General features: G+C 42.9%; 1 protein-coding gene across 8 annotated transcripts in view; it reads right to left on the bottom strand.

The window, feature by feature from the left end:
• Nucleotides 1–18,465, bottom strand: part of SLC4A10 (solute carrier family 4 member 10) — a 307,201-nt gene that overhangs the window by 56,118 nt on the left and 232,618 nt on the right. For all 8 annotated transcript variants that reach the window (XM_061608644.1, XM_061608641.1, XM_061608643.1 and 5 more), the window contains 4 exons: nt 16,081–16,181; nt 10,995–11,169; nt 10,641–10,774; nt 9,457–9,702 (listed from right to left, as the gene is read on the bottom strand). In XM_061608644.1, the coding sequence (XP_061464628.1) occupies nt 9,457–9,702; nt 10,641–10,774; nt 10,995–11,169; nt 16,081–16,181 (656 nt within the window). The remainder of the gene's footprint in view (nt 1–9,456; nt 9,703–10,640; nt 10,775–10,994; nt 11,170–16,080; nt 16,182–18,465) is intronic.

The raw sequence follows: 18,465 nt of genomic DNA on the forward strand, positions 1-18,465 counted from the left end.
GAGCCTTCCACATTAAAAGAATGTGCTCTACTATTGAGCTAGAGCCACCTCCTTCCCCCCCAAAAAACTGTTAGGGTGCTATTCAACGAAATAATCCCAGAAGCAGACTTTCACCTGAGCAATGGGACTTCTCCTCTTCCTGCGCCTCCCCCAAATCTGTTCTGGGCGTTCCCCCAATCCTCTGAGCAAAATTGGGGGAGACACGGGGAATGTGAGAAGAGGAGAGGAAGTCCCACTACACAGGCAGAAGTCCTTGCACTAAACTAATGGGATGGCTTTTGTAGGACACAACCTTTAGTCTTCATTATCATCATCTGAGGGACATGTGGCAATGCTAAAAGGAATAATAATAAATAATAATAAATTTTATTTGTTAGTCGCCTATCTGTCCGACTTTACGGACACTCTAGGCGACTTACAACAACAGTTAAAATACAATATACAATATACAAAATACAATTTACAATATACAGTACAACTGATATCACAACATCTGATTAGTATAGCAAAAAGCTAATCCATCCCGAAATTATAGGCCTGCCTGAAGAGCCAGGTCTTTAAAGCTCGGCGGAAACCTGTCAGGGAGGAAGCATGTCGAAGATCATAAGGGAGAGAGTTCCAGAGAGTGGGGGCCACCACCGAGAACGCCCTCTCCCTGGTCCGCACCAGCCTAGCTGTTTTGACTGGTGGGACTGAGAGGAGGTCCTGGGTGGCTGATCTTGTAAGGCGGCTTAGTTGATGATGCTGGAGGCGGTCCTTCAGATAAACTGGGCCGAAACTGTTTAGGGTTTTAAAGGTCAACACCAACACCTTGAATTGAGCCCAGAAAACCACTGGTAACCAGTGTAGATCTACTAACACTGGGGTAATATGGTCCCGGCGATGGCTATGCTTAATCAAGCGTGCCGCCGCATTCTGTACCAGCTGCAGTTTCCGGACTGTTTTCAAGGGTAACCCCACATAGAGCGCATTACAGTAGTCCAAGCGAGAGGAGACCAAAGCATGTATCACCTGCGGGAGCATATGTACAGGAAGGTAGGGTCGTAGCCTCTGTATCAGATGTAATTGATACCAAGCTGCCCGGCTCACTGCTGAAACCTGAGCCTCCATGGACAGCTGGGAGTCAAGAATGACCCCTAGGCTGCGGACCTGGTCCTTCAGGGGCAATCTTACCCCATTAAGGACCAAGTCGATGTTTCCCAACCTTCTCTTGTCACCCACAAGCAACACCTTGGTCTTGTCAGGGTTAAGCTTCAGCCTATTCTCGCTCATCCATCCACGTACGGACTCCAGGCACTTGGACATGGTTTCCACAGCCAACTCTGGTGAGGACTTAAAGGAGAGGTAGAGCTGAGTGTCATCGGCATATTGATGACACTGCAGCCCAAAACTCCTGATGATAGCTCCCAGCGGCTTCACACAGATGTTAAATAGCATGGGGGAGAGAATAGAACCCTGTGGCACTCCACAATTAAGAGGCCAAGGGTCTCAAGGAAAGCGGGGGAGAGGGTTAGAAGAAAAATACTATAGAATAAGAGTCTAGAAAATGAAATATAAAACTTGCACAAGCAGGGTCAGCCCAATAAATGTTTCCACTTAAGACAGAAAATCCCAGTGTTCCCTGTACGACAATACCTGACAATCACCACCAGTCAGTGGTAATTAAAATCCTCCACCTGAGGCAGCCAACCCAACATTATCTACAAGGCAGTTAGTAGACAGCAAAAAACAGACTCCTTTGACATTTTAAAATGTCCCTTGAATACTGTAATGATGTTTGGTGTGGGTGGATTCTTACAGGTTGGGTTGGAGGGTGGCTTACGGTTCCAAACAAGGTGGCTTAGGTTTTCTCTATTTTTTCTTAAAATATTTTTTAAAAGTTTTGCTGCCACTTGATGTGGAGACAGAGCTGCCTCAGCAGCCCAATGGCTTTCCTTTCTACTTTCAAATTATTGTTATTATTGTTGTTGTTATACTTCTTAGTTGCTTATTGCACAACAATTTTGTTTCCCAATGTGAACAATGCAATGGCATAGCGGCAGGGGAAGATGGCTACCACCATTTCCCAATGAATAAGAATCCCCCTAAAGTTGCTGAATATTACATACACACACTTTTGTATGGTAGAAGAGGCCCACTGCAGTTCAATTATTTTATTATTTTTCTACTCCACAGTGGCTTTCAAAGCTTCATATTCATTTTGAACTATTAGCTAAATGGAGGAACTGCAGAAAAGGCTGTGTGGGTGTACAAATGTTCCAAGCAGCAATTTAAATTAAAGCCTCAAAAGTATCTGTAGGAGATTTGTTATTTTTCAATGATCTAAGGAGGAGGTCGATTATTTTGTACACCGGTCAAAAAAAAAGTGAGCCAAATTTCCTCTCAGAGAGCTTACAGTACCATCAGACACAAGAGCTACAGTGTCACAAACCTACAGGCATACAAAGATACACAAGCATGCACACACAACTGCAAACTGTGTGTCCACAACTATCAGGTCAAGACTGAGCGTAGGTATGTCTCATCTTACTAATGAGGTCATGCTACATTTCTTATGACATTTCACACACAAAAAGAACAATTCTCACACATTCAAAAATGTGCAAGGGGGTAGCTGGAGTATGGTTTCTGCAAATGCCCCTTCAAGACTGATGTGTCTGTTGGCCACTCTACCTGATGGCGCTGTGTCTGGTATTCATGAGAAAGGGCCCCTGTGCATGTGTGCAGGGCTTTTCCACCCATCCCGAACCCATCCTGCCAGTTCCCAATTGGACACAAGTGCTATTTGTGCATTAGGTCCCTTTTCTCATTAATGCTGAAACCTGACTGCCAGGGGAGGTATGGACAGCAAGTGTCTTCTTGCCATCCCCTCACACATCCAATGGACTCATGGAGGAGTCTGTCTGTACACTATTGCTGGGGTACCTGCACACAGTCACAATTGGTTCACAGGCCAATAGGTGGACTGTGATGTGCCCTTAGTAATGAAGCAGCAGCAAATACATGGCTAGGTAACAGTAAGGCAATGCACAGATGTCTGCATGATTTCTGGATGTCATGCCAAAACCCTGCTTCCTAAATACGTATGTCCTGATCATCCCTAGAAAGACCCTGTACTGGGCTGAGCCTAGACAATTTCCAACCATTGTGATGTAAGGGAAAAGAAATGGGAAATGTAGAAAGATGTTTGAACTTAACATGCACATGAATGTACAATGAATGCAAGACTAAGGCCAATGCCACATTTGGAATTCACAAGGCCAGTGAGATGCAGTGGACATGATCCACTGAACACAGCTTCTGCATACTCTTCATTCATTTCAATGGACCTAGCTCAGAGCTTTCACAAAAGCCCAGTTGAAATAAATGTGGAGCATGAGCAGCACTGTTTGGCTGACTGAATCCACTGACGTCATTCAGGCTGAACACATGTCAGAATGACATGAACTTGGCACCTTAAATACTTCTGAGAGTGGGATGTTATGCTCCCAATTCTTAAATACATGTCATGGACAGATTGTAATATGCATATTACTATGCCAAAAGTGCTTAAAATTATTCAGCATGATCTGTTAATAATCGTGTGGCTTCTGGTAAAGAATTTTTTTTTGTTGTTAGAAAACACAGATTCGCCATTTTGTAAGTACGAAATAGGTTAGCCAAAATATTTTTTTTTTAAAGTGGGCAGGTAGTGAACTAATATCAGGACGGTAAATACTGAGCAGAGATAGTTTGCTTTGACCACAAGAAAGTGGCAGCATTTAAAATAATTTCAGAATCCTACTTCCAAAAAAGTAAAGAGCCACAACACATTCATTAGCATTTTGCTTATTTATACCTTACCACCCTTTGCACCTCATATGAAAAAAGACAAAAAAAAGTTTCATCAAGGAAAGATAAGCTATGGTTCAACACCTATAAGAAAACCAAACATTTTGGTTGAATATGTTTCCAGCTATGATATTAATAGAGTTGCAGTGTCTCCTTCAAAACAATGTCCTTGTTTGTACATAGTTAAAATAAACTATGGTTTAATGTGAACAAGCAGTGTACTGGTGCAGTGTGTGGGCACTTTTGCACTTATGCTATTGCCTCACTGCGAGAAATAATCCATGGTTTGGCTTGTTGTGTCAAATGAACCCAGGCCCCAAACAAACTACAGCGGTAAGGAAAGTATAAACCTTGGCTTCCACTTGTGTTTTGTTTGTAGAGAATATGTTCTTTTACTCATACCAACCAACCTGTGTGCTAAGATGGAACTTCTGCATGTGTCTTCGATGCCAGTTTATACGTTTAAAATTTTTTTAAAAAAATCTTGATTTATTAAGCCAATATTTATTGCCCCAAGAAGAGGGCTCACCAATGCTTCTGCAGCACCATGGTGAAGCAGTCACAGCTGAATTTTCAGATGATACAGCAAATCAAACACTGGTTTAAGCTTGTCTGCCTTGATCTTCCCTGCGCACTCACTCCCTTGCTCCCTGTCTCCTCCTTTCTCTAGAGAAAATTAGCAAAGCACTCTGCATCCGGGCATCTGAAGCAAGACGACACTGTGCTGCTTTCCTCTGAGGTACGTGGCTGCTGAAGCAGAGATGAATGGGATGGGCTTGAACCAGTGTTTGATTTGCTGGTGTCTGACACTTGTATTTTGAAGGCCAGTTCACAGAATGACTAAAGAACATGCTGAGAGCCTTCATTTCATATCATGTCTGCCTCCTTATTTATAGCTCACCATTAACTTTTTTTTCCCCCATGACAGCTAGACAGACTAGATAGACATAGACATAATTGTGAACATATGTTTGCTCATATTCCCACTCATCCTTGGAGAACTTGGGAATGGGGAGTGGAAATGAAAAGAAACCATACAAGTTTCTACTTCCATTTTTCCACATGCAAAGCAAAAGATCTTGGATAAGAGAACAGAAAATAATCTTACAATTTATTGGAATTTGCCATCTTCTAATGAGAAGTCCAGCACTTGCCGATTTCAATTTCTGTTCAATTTTCTGGGCAAAGTTTCCAAAGAGGGGATTTATTAGCCTTGCAAATTAACCATAATTTCCCTCCAGATAATGTAATTCACCAATAGGCAAAAAACCTTGAGGTTTCAGAACGTACCTATAGCCCACAGATATTTCTATCAAACTTTAAAAAGCAAGGAAAGAGGGCACCAGGGGAGCAGGAGACCTGACCTCCCCTCTGAGATATTGTACTGCCCTACAAAGTTGTCAAAATGCAAACACCATTTCGGTTGGTCTTTCAGTCCAATCTACTTGCTGTGTAGCTTGGAAGAATTTGGTAACATGTGCCTCGGAGTATATGGTGAGTGGTGGCAACACCTGCCATCTCCAAAGATGGAGAATTATCTTTTTGTAAGTTTGTTGGTGTTCTTCTTACTTTGCTTTTTTCCTGTGTTACTAAGGTTTCTACAGAGAATCTAAACCAGAAAATTTTATTTCCCTCATTATTCATCCCAGAAATCTGTGTCAAATTTATTTTTATTAATTTCAAAGCCTTTTTATTGGTCAATGTCATACGATGGTGAAGACAGCCTTTTGTGTTTCAAATTGGAAGTTATGCTCTATTTCTATTTTGGGTGCATTAACAGTTTAATCTGAAACTGCAGTTTGATGTAAAATCAGACTGATTACAATATGTTGCTATACTTAAGCAATGACTCTAGCTGTTGGAAAAAAGAGGACGCATGTTTTCAGCCTGCTATGTTAAACCACTTCATTTAAGGCAAGGTGGGCATGGTCAATTAAAAACATAGAGCACACCTAGAATTTTGCTACAATATACTTCACCTCCCACTGTTTTATCTTGTGCAAACTGAGACAATCCTGATGTCCACTAGAGACTATTCTGTAGAATAGTCAGTGCCGTTATTCCACAATTATTTCTGGAGGTTTTTTTAGTGTAAATTTTGCAAAGTGTTGCTGTACTTCACATGTTCACAGAAATAGAAACAAAAGAAAACGATTTCCTATAGGAAACTTCACTAAAACGGCAAAGTAAATCAGACATATTAAAAGTGACAATCTGAACTATATCAAATGTCTTAATAATGTTGCTTCCTCCCTACTAAAACAAGATCAGCACAGCACATGTCTTCTTTCTATTATTTGGGCTGATTGCAGGTATTGCCACCACTCACCATATGCTCAGAAGCACATGTGACCAAATTCTTCCAAGCTACACAGGAAGTGCATTGGACTGTGAAAGACCAACCCAAATGGTGTTTGCATTTTGACAAATTTGTAGGGCAGTACAGTATCTCAGAGAGGAGGTCAGGTCTCCTGGTACCCTGGTGCATTCACTATAGCTGCCCAATTTCCCTGCTTTTTAAAGTTTGATAGAAATATCTGTGGGCTATAGGTATGTTCTTAAACCGCAAGGTTTTTTGCCTATTAGTGAATTTCTCTGCTTTTTAATGTGGGAGGTAAGAAATGGGATCCTGTGCAAGTTTTCTGAGAATGGATTGATCATTTGCTTGCTTATTGAGTTCAGTGGGATTTACTCCTCTGCAATCATGCTTAGGATAGGTGAAACTGACCACAGGGGATGGGGAGGGGAGGAGGAGGAGGAAGGAGGGGAGGGAGGGCAGAGGGGAGGAGGGGGATGGGACCAGGCAGGAGGGGAGAGGAGGAGAAGGGCAGATTTGATCATTTGCATGTTTATTAAGTTCAGTGGGATTTACTCCCATGCACTCATGCTTACAATCGGTAAAACTGACCGGGGGGAGGGAGGAGGGCTGGAGTGGGCAGGGGAGGAGGAAGAGGGGAGGGGAGGAGGAAGGAAGAGGAGAGGGGAAGGAGGGGAAAGGCAGGTCTGATCATTTGCATGCTTATTGAGTTCAATGGAATTTACTCCTGTACAATCATCGTTAGGATAAGTAAAACTGACCATGGGGGAGGAGAAGGAGGGGGAGGGGGAAAGGGTGGATTGGAGGAAGACAAAGGAAGGGGGAGGGCAGGTTTTATCATTTGCATGCTTATAGAGTTCAGTGGTATTTACTCCCGTGCAATCATGCTTAAGATAGTTAAAACTGACCATGGGAAGAAGGAAGGGGGGGAGGAAGGCGGAGGGAAAGGAGGAGATTGGAAGGGGATGGGGAGGGGCAAAGGGAGGGGAAAGGAAGGGGAAAAAGGGAAGGGATCGGAGGGAGGAGAAGGGAGGGTGGGTTTGACCAGTTGCATACTTTTTGAGTTCAATGGAATTTATTTCTGTGCAATCATGTTTGAAAATGGAAATGGACTGCCTTCAAGTTGATCCTGACTTATGGTGACCCTATGAATAGAGTTTTCATGGTAAACGGTATTCAGATGTGGTTTTACCATTGCCTTCCTCTGAGGCTGAGAGGCAGTGACTGGCCCAAGGTTACCCAGTGAGCTTCATGGCTGTGTGGAGATTCGAACCCTAGTCTTCCAGGTCCTAGTCCAACATGGGGGAGGGGCAGGGAGGGTGGGAGGAGGGGGAAGGGAGGAGATTGGGTGGGTGGGCACTGGGCACAGGGACAGCCCCTTTCCTTTCTAAAAGGAAAACATTGTGAACAGTATCATTGCTTTTCAGTGTTTCCGTCACCTTTTTATTCTACAGCAGGCACATGTAGCCTCCTACCCAAATTTAAACCAAAGGTGTCCCTGGCCACATCCACACCAGGCCTTTATTTCACTTTGGACAGTCATGGCGTCTCTCAAAGAATCCTGGGAAGTGTAGTTAGTGAAGGGTGCTGAGAGTTGCTAGGAGATGCCCTACTCCCCTCACAGACCTTCAGTCAGAGAGGCTGGCTGTTAAACCAGTCTGGCCACTATAGCTCTGTCAGTGGAACAGGAGTCTCCTCTCAGCACCCTTCACAAACTACACTTCCCAGTATTCTTTGGGTGAAGCCATGACTGTCTCAAATGAAATCAAAGTCTGGTGTGGGTATGGCCCGATTAGCCAAGCCAAGCAGCTGTGAATCTGGCTTTTAGAACACTGACAGTTGGTTCTTACTGAGCATGTTTGACACTATCATTCAGTTCAATGCAAAATGTATTAAATTAATTAAAAATCAAGCAGGCATTTTTTTAACTTTTAAACTGCAGAAGATGAAGGTCAGAGTATGGGGCAAGGTCATTAATAGGATTACAGGTACTCTGTGAACATGGCTGATTTTTTAATGAATTTCAACAGATTATGAGAACTCTGACAGAAAAAAGTCCAAAAGGGCTCTGGGTTTTTTTTCTCTCTTTTTACAATTTGAACTCTCAATTCTCTCTGACTGTTTTGGGTATCACCATGAAAATTTAGAGGGTTGTTAAGCAAGCATTTCTGAGTTCAGAACTATATGTTTTGTAAGGTTTTGTTTTGAAATGAGCTTATGGGAAGCATCAGAATGGCATGGGGGTATTTTCAGTTGAACATTGCGGAATGTGAAAAATCCACACTGGCTATAGTATACAGCCAGTCTCGTGGCTGTATAATAATCAGTTCTTTTTTGTGTAGCCAAATATGGCTAGATACAGAATCGGTACAGGTCATATATGAAGCTCATACTTAGGATGGAATCAGATGACCAAATACTGTATTGGCCTGCTTTAAAATGTCCCCTGTAATGATTTCAGCTGCATAGACAGCTGGTCACCTGCAGGATCTAGCCACAGAATGAGATGGGCATTACTAGATTTCCCACTTAATCAGATTTGAAGGGATTGTATATAAAGAAATACTGCAAAAGCCAACTTAGAATTAGTTTCCTAAACAGCCTCCCAAAGAATCCTGGGAAGTGTAATTTGTTCAGGGTGCTCAATGTTTTTAGGAAACCCATATTCCTAACAATCTCAGAGTTCCTGGGAAGAGGGACTTATTGTTAAACTACTCTGGGAACTTAGCTCTGTGTGGGGAATAGGGGCCTCCTAACAACTCTCAGCACCCTGAACAAACTACAGTCCCCAGGAAGCTTTGGGGAAGCCATGACTGTTTTAAGTGGTATGACACTGCTTGAAATATATAGTGTAGATGTGGCCAAAAGTGAGCTGTATGAACTCTACAGCTTATATCGACCTTCCTAGACATTGTGGGACTACAGCTCCCACCAGCCTCAGGCAGCACAGCCATTTTGGCTGTGGCTAATGGGAGCGGCAGTTCAAAACATCTGGAAGGCATCAGATTAAGGAAGGTTAGCTTACACTTTTCTCTATCATCAAGGGCCAATGTAGACCTAACATCTATATCACAGTGTTTGGAGAATGGGATTGAAATTTTGGCTATTACAATTACAATGAGAAAATGAAGTTTTGTTTTGGAAGATATGATATTATTCCTATTAGAACTTCATGTGGATGAAGGGCCCAGCAAAATGTGTAAACATGAAAGTTCTCTTCCTGCTGGGGACCCCCCTGATTACTTCCAAATAAAACACTGCCCATGACAAAGAAAATCATCCCCGTTAACTGATGACATCATACTTACGCATAATGTGTCAGTTGTTCCAAACTGTTATGCATGTTGATTGGATATGTCTCACTGAGATGAAAGAGCTTCTCTAAGGCCTCATAAATGAAAATGATGCAGATAAGGGATGCAAAAGCTTCTTCCGTAAACCGAGTGATGTAACACACAAGGGAACTTGCATCGGTCGCAACGAGGATGATACATAGAATTGCAGTCCATAAACCAATGCTTGCTCTCAAAGAAAGGTAAGACAGTTCATATTCCCTAGAAGCACATGAAGATAAGATTGCAGTAGCCAAATGCAGAGGCCCAGACTTGTTAAGTTCAATGCTGTCTCCAGAAAAAATAAATTAATCCCCCAAAAATGCCTTTTCTGGAAAACATAGGAAAGACAACAGCTATTTATGATGACTTTGCAATGCAATGCTATAAATTAAAATGTGTTTCAGTAATAAGGCAGAGAAAAGCCTTGTGAGAGATGTCCTGTTGCTTAGGAAATGTAAGATTCTACCAATGTTGACTCTGTTACTCACCAACCCTCTTTACAAATTTGCCTCAATTTGCCTGGAACTGCTTGCAGATGGAGGAAATGGCACCTCCTGCCTGCAAGGACTTCCTCTTTTCATGGTGGTGGCAGCTCTTTGTGAAAAAATGATATGCACACAAAGATCCCCTACACTTAAGTCAATGGGAGTAGTCTGTTCTTACCAAAAGCTCCCTGTGTGTTCAGACCTGCAGCTCTCCCAGGAAAGCCACCTTGGAATCAATTTTGATGAAGGGTGGTATATATTTATAAAATAATTGATTACATTATTTAACCAATAAAATGGTTACATTATTACTGGAACTTGACAAAAATATAGGCACAGTGCTGTACTAAACAGATGGGCTCTTTGATCAGCTGAATAGGCCTGAGGATGTGATGCACTGAGGGTGCTGCTGGCTCTTTTGCCTTCATTGCATTTGCCTTTATGTGACACTCAGTATCACTTTGGAGATAAAGGCATTCTCCAGTACAACAGCTAACACCATCCAATATGTCTTTAAAAACCCACAGAGAATTCGAGAAAATATTTTTACATTATACTTCTGCAAGATTTAGTGTTATCTTTTAGCTTCAATAATCTCTCACAAGGCTAATACAATGGACTACAGAAATGCTAAAAATCTCAAAAGAAAAAAACCCCAAACTGGTCACTTACTTGCAAAATTTGAATAATATCTTTTCAAACACCAAAACTGGCCCTGTGCTACCTAGGATGGTAAGAGGCTGCCCACCAAAGAGAGAGTAGGCTATTCCAGTCATAGATGCACCAAATAAAGATTCTATTGCACTCTGCACATGGGAGGAAAAAATTGAAAAATTAGAGCTATTATTTCAGTATCAACACAGTTGACGCAACAGTCTTGTTTTTAGTAAATGCAACATTCCAACCTCATTTTTGTAATGAGTCATCCATGCAATGCTTACAAACTGCCAACCATAAATTTAACTATGTGCATGTGTATATGTACATGATATATCTGGAAAATTCAGGTTAAAATACAACACATACTATACGACCATCCGTTGCTTCTCCCAGCAGACCTCCAAATGTGATAACAGGAGACATACAAGCACAATAGAGAAACAGAAACGATGCTAGACATTGCAAGCTGAATGCATCAGTGAAGTCGCTCAAAAAGAATGGTGCTTTCCTCTTGACATCTAAAATCAAGCCCCCAAAAAGCCTGTAAGAATGAAAGAGAAAACCAAGTCAGGCTCTAAACCAAACCTTTCCTATGAATTTTTAAACTTAAAAATACCCATCACTGTTAGCAAATTAAATGTTAAAACACAGTTTAAACATGTTCTTTGCATTCACTTCTAAAATAAAATCTGAAACAGACAATACCTCTCTAAAGTATCTTAATGCCCTTATTCATGCAAAATGTTGGGTTGCACCTGTGGGGTCTACTGTACTCTTAAATAGTTCTACAGTGATTCTTTTATTAAAAGTGTTTTATGTGTAAAAATATGGTCTTGTTACATTGTAGGTCTCCATGTTTTTGATAAGAACCTTGGTGAATTTTCTTTGTAGATGTTGCAATCAAGTAGAAAAAAAATGCTAGTAGGTACATGGATCTTGGGGGTTTTTATGTAAAAATATTTATAACCTGCTTAATATTAAAGAAAAATCTCTAAGTGGCACATAAAACTCAGCATATAAAAACAATGTTATACAACCATTAATCCTTACATCATTATAATAACAGGTCAAATCAGAATCAAAATAGCCAAATACAAGGTCCAGCTACAACAAGCAAAATGCACGTCCCATCCACCCAATTTGTTAATCGTAAACATAACTAATAGTAATCCCACCTCATGAAAATAAAGAGACAGAGAGAAAATAAATATGATTCAGAATTTCCCCTATGATTTTCTTTGTGTCATTTCATGGCAATCTTGAGGCAGGATGCACAATTTAGGTAAGCAGAAAACACTTGGATAACTTCAGGATCAGGTGTTCAAATGACCTTAGTGATTGACACCAAATGCAAAAGAGATACTGCTGTTAAGGTGTCAGAGAAAGAGCAAGATGGTCACCTGCCCTGCATAACAATTATAGCCTTTCAGCACTCATTGTGCAAATGCATGATGGTGAAAGTATGGCGCCAAGTAGTAAGCTAAATCACTAGGGCTCCACTTTATAAAGACAGCTGTTCAAAAGCAGCCCTACAGCACACTCCTAAGCATGGTTAGTCAGGCTTAAGTGTCATAAAGTTCAATGGGACTTCCTCTCTCTAGTCAACGTGCTTAGGCTTGCAGCCAGACTTTGATTTTTTTTTCTTGAAAGGGTGAAAAAATGTATATTTATGCAGTTTTAACATTTTTGGACTGGTCGAATAGTTGGTATGTTGATAATCATTATAAAACCTTCCTTTTAAAATTAAGAGAATTATTTTTCTGATTTTTAAGAATATTCTGAAGACAACTATAAATATTCTCACTGTAAATTTAAAATGTATTGTAATTGAATCTGTTAAAGACCAAATTCTGTTTTGTGCTGTTCTTTCAGATATGCTTCATTTAAATAAAGTTATATGTTTTTCCAATGTTAATTGCACTGAATTTTTGTTTTGGAAGTCACCCTGGAGACTTAGTTGAGCGGGGGGGGGGAATCAACAAAAACAACAACAATTAACATTATACTCTACCAACATCCCTGTTCTCCAAGCCACTACTCCTTTATGACAGTTTGATCTTTGTGCCTTCCCATAAATAACAGTAATTATATAGCCACGAAAGTGGCTTTACACTATAGCCAGCATGGATTTTTTGCATTCTGCAATATTAAATTGGAAATACCCCCATGCCATTCTGATGCTTCCCATAAGCTCATTTCAAAACAAAACCTTACAAAACGTATAGTCCTGAACTCAGAAACACTTGCTTAATAACCTTCTAAATTTTCATGGTGATACTCAAAATAGTCAGGGGGGGGAGGAACCAGTCCCCTGTTGGATTTTTTTCTGTCAGTGTTCTCATAATTTGTTGAAATTAATTAAAAATCAGCCATGTCCACAGAGTACCTATTACTGACCCTGCCCCATACTCTGACTTTTATCTTCTGCAGTTTAAAAGTTTAAAACATGCATGGCTGATTTTTAATTAATTTAAGAAATTTAGCATTGGAGTCAATGATAAGTGCGGGCATGCTCAGTAAGAACCAACTGTCAGTGTTCTAAAAGCCAGACTCACAGTTGCTGGGCTTGCCTAATCAGGGGGCCACACCCACACCAGACATTTATTTCACTTTAGACAGTCATGGCTTCCCCCAAAGAATACTGGGAAGTGTAGTTTGTGAAGAGTGCTGAGAGTTGTTAGGAGACTCCTATTCCCCTGACAGAACTCCAGTGGCTAGAGTGGTCAACAGTCAGACTCTCTGACTGAAACTCTGTGAGGGGAACACGGCATCTCCTAGCAACTCTCAGCATCCTTCACTAACTACACTTCCCAGGATTCTTTGGGGGAAGCCATGACTGTCTAAAGTGAAATAAAGGTCTAATGTGGATGTGACCAGGGACAGCTTGGGTTTAAATTTGGGTGAGAGGCTACATGTGCCTGCTGTAGAATAAAAAGGTGGAGAAAACACTGAAAAACAATGACGCTGTTCACAATGCCTTCCTTTTGGAAAGGAAAGCGCCTTTCCCTCTGCCCAGTGCCCATCCACCCAATCTCCTTCAATCCCCCTTTGTCCTTCTTTATCTCTTCCTGCCCTCCTCCCTCCCTCCCTCTTCCCCTCTCCCTGCCCCTCCCACAAGTCACTTTCACCTGTCCTAAGCATGATTGCACAGGAGTAAATCCCACTGAAATAAAAAGCATGCAAATAATCAAACCTGCACTCCCCTCCTCTTCCCTCCTATCCTCTCCCTCTTGCCCCTTCCCTCCCCCTTTCCTTGCCCCTCTCTCACCTCCTCCATCCTCTTCCAATCCCCTCCTTCCCCCTTCTCCTCCTTCCCTTCCCCTCTTCCCTCTTCCCCTCTCCTCTCCCCTCCCCCTCCTCTGCCTCCACGGTCAGTTTTACCTGTCCTAACCATGATTGCATGGCAGTAAATACCATTGATCTCAATAAGCATGCAAATGATCAGACCTGTCTTTCTCCTCCTTCCCCTCTCCTCTCCCTTCCTCCTCCCTTCCTCCTCCCCTCCCCTCCTTCCCTCTCTCCCTCTTCAGCTCCTCCCCCATGATCAGTTTTACCTATCCTAAGCATGATTGCATGGGAGTAAATCCCACTGAACTCAATAAGTATGCAAACAATAAAACCTGCCCTCCCCCTCCTGCCTGCTCCCATCCCCCTCCTCCCCTCTGCCTTCCTCCTCCTCCTCTCCCTCCTCCTCCCCTCCCCATCTCCTGTGGTCAGTTTAACCTATCCTAAGCATGATTGCAGGGGAGTTAATCCCACTGAACTCAATAATCTTGCAAATGATCAATCCATTCTCAGCAAACTTGCACAGGATCCCATTTGTACCTTCACTAATAGGCAAAAAACCCTTGTGGGTTAAGAACGTACCTTTAGCCAATAGATATTTCTATCAAACTTTTAAAAGCAGGGAAATCGGGCAGCTATTGTGAATGCACCAGGGGAGCAGGAGACCTGACCTCCGCTCTCAAATATTGAACTGCTCTACAAATTTGTAAAAATGCAAATACAATTTCAGTTGGTCTTTCACAGTCCAATGCACCTCCTGTGTAGCTTGGAAGAATTTGGTCCATGATCAGAGGCATGTTACCAAATTCTTCCAAGCTACACAGGAAGTGCATTGGACTGTGAAAGACCAACCCAAATGGTGTTTGCATTTTGACAAATTTGTAGGGCAGTACAATATCTCTGAGAGGAGGTCAGGTCTCCTGCTCCCCTGGTGCATTCACTATATCTGCCCAGTTTCCCTTCTTTTTAAAAGTTTGATAGAAATATCTGTGGGCTAAAGGTACCTTCTAAAACCGCAAGGTTTTTTTGCCTATTAGTGAAAATAAGTAAATTAAATCCTGGAAGCAACTGTTAATGAATGAGAAACTTTAACTGTGACAGTTGTTTCATTTGTTGACGCATGTTGTGTTATGCTGACCTTGAAGTACTACCTGTGCACATGATTAATATTATATCATCACTGTGTGACATCTGCAGTGACCCTGTTCAGCTGACTTTCTGCCCTAGTTAGAAAAAATTCCCCATGAATGATGCAGATACAGTCCATTAAAATGGAAATGGACTGCCTTCAAGTCAATCCCAACGTATCAATAGGGTGTTCACGGTAAGCGGTATTCAGAGGGGGTTTACCATTGTCTCCCTCTGAGACTAGTCTTCCCCAGCTGCCTAGGGCCTGCTCAGCTTGCCACAGCTGCACAAGCCAGCCCCTTCCTGGTCCGCAACTGCCAGCTGGGGGGCAACTGGGCTCCTTGGGACTATGCAGCTTGCCCACGGCTGCACAGGTGGTTGGGCACATAACCCCTGAGCCACTCACTGTGGGGGTGATCTTTAGCTGGCCCTTGACGCCCAGGAGACATGAGCGGGGATTTGAACTCACAGACTCTGGACTCTCAGCCAGGCTCTCCTCCCCACTGTGCTATACCAGCTGTATACACTCCATTATTCCATTTAAAATAGCTGACAGACTATAGTATTGTGTCCCAAGTTTTTGGAATTGGGAAATTAAATGTTTTGCTATGCTTCTTAACAATGTTATGTTGTTTAAACATTTTATGGTGTGGTATTTACAGTACAGTTAAATTTGGAAATTATTTGGCAATTGTTTTTTGACAGTGAAGGTTCCTTCTTGAAATGGAAAGTGGGTGACTCAAATACTTCAGATAAATAAATAAAATTAATGGAACCAATTGTATGTATGAGTGTATTCATGTGTTAAGTGAATTGCATTCCAATTCAGTGATTTCTCACAAGGCACAAGTGCTCATAGGTGTACATCGAGCACTCCATTCATTTCAGACAAGAAAATGAACGGGGGACACTATTCATTTCGACCAAGGTTTCTGTGTGCACATCACAGCACATTTAGGGCTTGGATCAGGATGTTACATGGTAGTGTCTAAATAATAATGATGATGATGATGATGACGAAAACTAAATTATTACTAACTTTCCAGTACGCTGTAATTCTGGTCCTGAATGTCCTCCCACAGGCGCCAGGTCTCCATGAGCAGCAGTTCCATTTGGCACCCCTGGAATCTTACGTTTCTCCTACATGAGAGAAAGATGCGATTTGGAGGGGAGAGTATTACAAATCAGACTAGAAAGCAAACTACTTAAGGTTAGACCGCAAGCTGTTTGTGCTCCTAGTTACCCCCTTTGCAGCTTTCCTCCCCATGCGATAGAAATCACGCCAGTGTCTAATCTGTAAAGACGGTTAGCATCTGGATATGCCAGCAACAATCTGACAAATGCAATTTGAAAATAGCTAGAACAGAAGCTGATTATCAATTAATAACATTCCTCCTGGCGTTAGCACCAACCCTGCCACATGGAAAGCACAAGTTATTGTTGACACCTGCTGGGTTTATTAGAAATACTGGTAGAAGAGGGGAAAGGGTTACAGATGACAGTCTTCCCTCTATTGGGCCCATGGGTTCTGAACCCATAGCATCTGCCGTGCTCAGGAGAGAACCACAGTTCTGGGGGTTGGTAGAGCACAGTGAGGTCCAAGTATGGAAAGAACATAGGAACATAGGAAGCTGCCTTACACAGTCAGGACATTGGTCCATCTAGGTCAGTATTATCTACACAGCTGGCAATAGCTCTCCAGGATGTCAGACCGGATTTTCTCCCTGCCCTATCTAGAGATGCCAGGGATTGGATCTAGGACCTTATGCATGCAAGGCAGATGCTCTACCACTGAGCGTGGAACAGAGCATATTCATTAGCTACTCTTGTTGACTCACCTGCTAAGGGCCTAAAGGACATTTAACCATCATAGATGTGATTGCTGTCACCACCCCGCATTAACTCCCACGTCTGTCCCAGCAGCATTTAGTTAAAGAATAAGCATGATGCGACATCACCATGATCAATATTTTGCTCACCCCTACAAGATGGGGCATGACAACACTGAATGCAATGATGCTACATCTTTAACTAAACATTACCAGGTAGGAGACCTGTGTCAGCATCAGTCACACGTTTGTGGTAGTTTGTCATGGAAACACTTGTTCCAGATGGCAATGAATGGTAGGAGGAGAAGGTCAACAGGAACATCAACGATGGTCCAAGTGCTAGTAGGTCATAGAAGTGTGACTCAATATGCACAGTCACTTTATAATCAGTGCTATTTTGGGTTTATTAAACACTATTGCAACTCTTAGTTACCACTGTATCCAACCCAGTTCACATACACTGCTTCTCTTTGGCAAGATCCCACGCTGTTCTAGTATGTGAGACTAGGAACTGCATGGGCAAAGCCAATTTACAAGGTTCCTTCCTATCTGATTTGTTGCCTTCCCTCCAAATGCACAATGACAAGCTGGCAAGAACCCGTACAACTAGCCCCACCCACAGAGATCCTGGATTCAAATGTTTACTAAAGTGGTGGTGGATTTTGCAATAGGAAATTGACTCTCACATGGTTACATATAACTGTAAATTGAATTTCACATAGCTCCAAATGAATGCAAATGTTCATAAACAGAATTTCATTAATCAAAATATCCTAATCTATCTATAATATTTTTGTAAGCATCATGCTACCTGTGAACACTTCTGCACAGGCATATGCCTGCAAAGAAACATTCACGGGTAGCATGATGCTTACAGGTGGAGTGGTGAGCAGGCCTAGAGCAGCAGCAGCGAGCAAGGCCGTAGCAAAGGCAGGGGGCCTGCAGCAATCATGAGGCGCAGAGCAGTGGTGAGACTTGCAGTGGCGGGCCTGCAGCAGTGGTAAGACCCACAGTGACGATGAGGCCTGGAGTGGCAGCAGCGAGTGAGGCCAGGATGGCAGCGTGCCGTGGTGGTGAGGCCCAAAGTGGCAACAAGGCCTGGAGCGGTGGCGGGCCTACAGCAGTGGTGGGCCTGCAGCAGTGGTGAGGCCCCAGCAGCAGTGAGGCCCACTGCTCAGCCTCACCAGGTGAGTGGGGGGCCACTCGGGGGGGCAGGGGAGAGGAAGTCTGGTGACCCCTGGGGTGGGGTGGAGAGAAGGGAGAGGGGAGTTCTGGCAACCCTTGGGTTGGTGGTGGTGGGAGTAGAGGGAGGGGAGTTCTGGTGTCCCCTGGGATGGTAAGGGGGGAGAAGGGGGAGGGAGTTTTGGCACCCCTGGTATGGTGGTGGTGGAGGAGAAGAGAGAAGGGAGTTCTGGTGACCCCAGGGTGGTGGTGGGGAGAAGTGGGAGAGGAGTTCGGGTGACCCCTGGGTAGCGGTGGAGAGAAGGGGAAGGAGAGTTCAGGTGACCTCTGGGGTGGTGGTGGGGAGAATGGGAAGCAGAGTTCTGGTGACCCCTAGAGTGGGAGGAGAAGGGGAGGAGAGTTCTGGTGATCCC

Source organism: Rhineura floridana, chromosome 2 (genome assembly GCF_030035675.1).
Source record: "Rhineura floridana isolate rRhiFlo1 chromosome 2, rRhiFlo1.hap2, whole genome shotgun sequence".
Taxonomy (NCBI): Eukaryota; Metazoa; Chordata; class Lepidosauria; order Squamata; family Rhineuridae; genus Rhineura; species Rhineura floridana.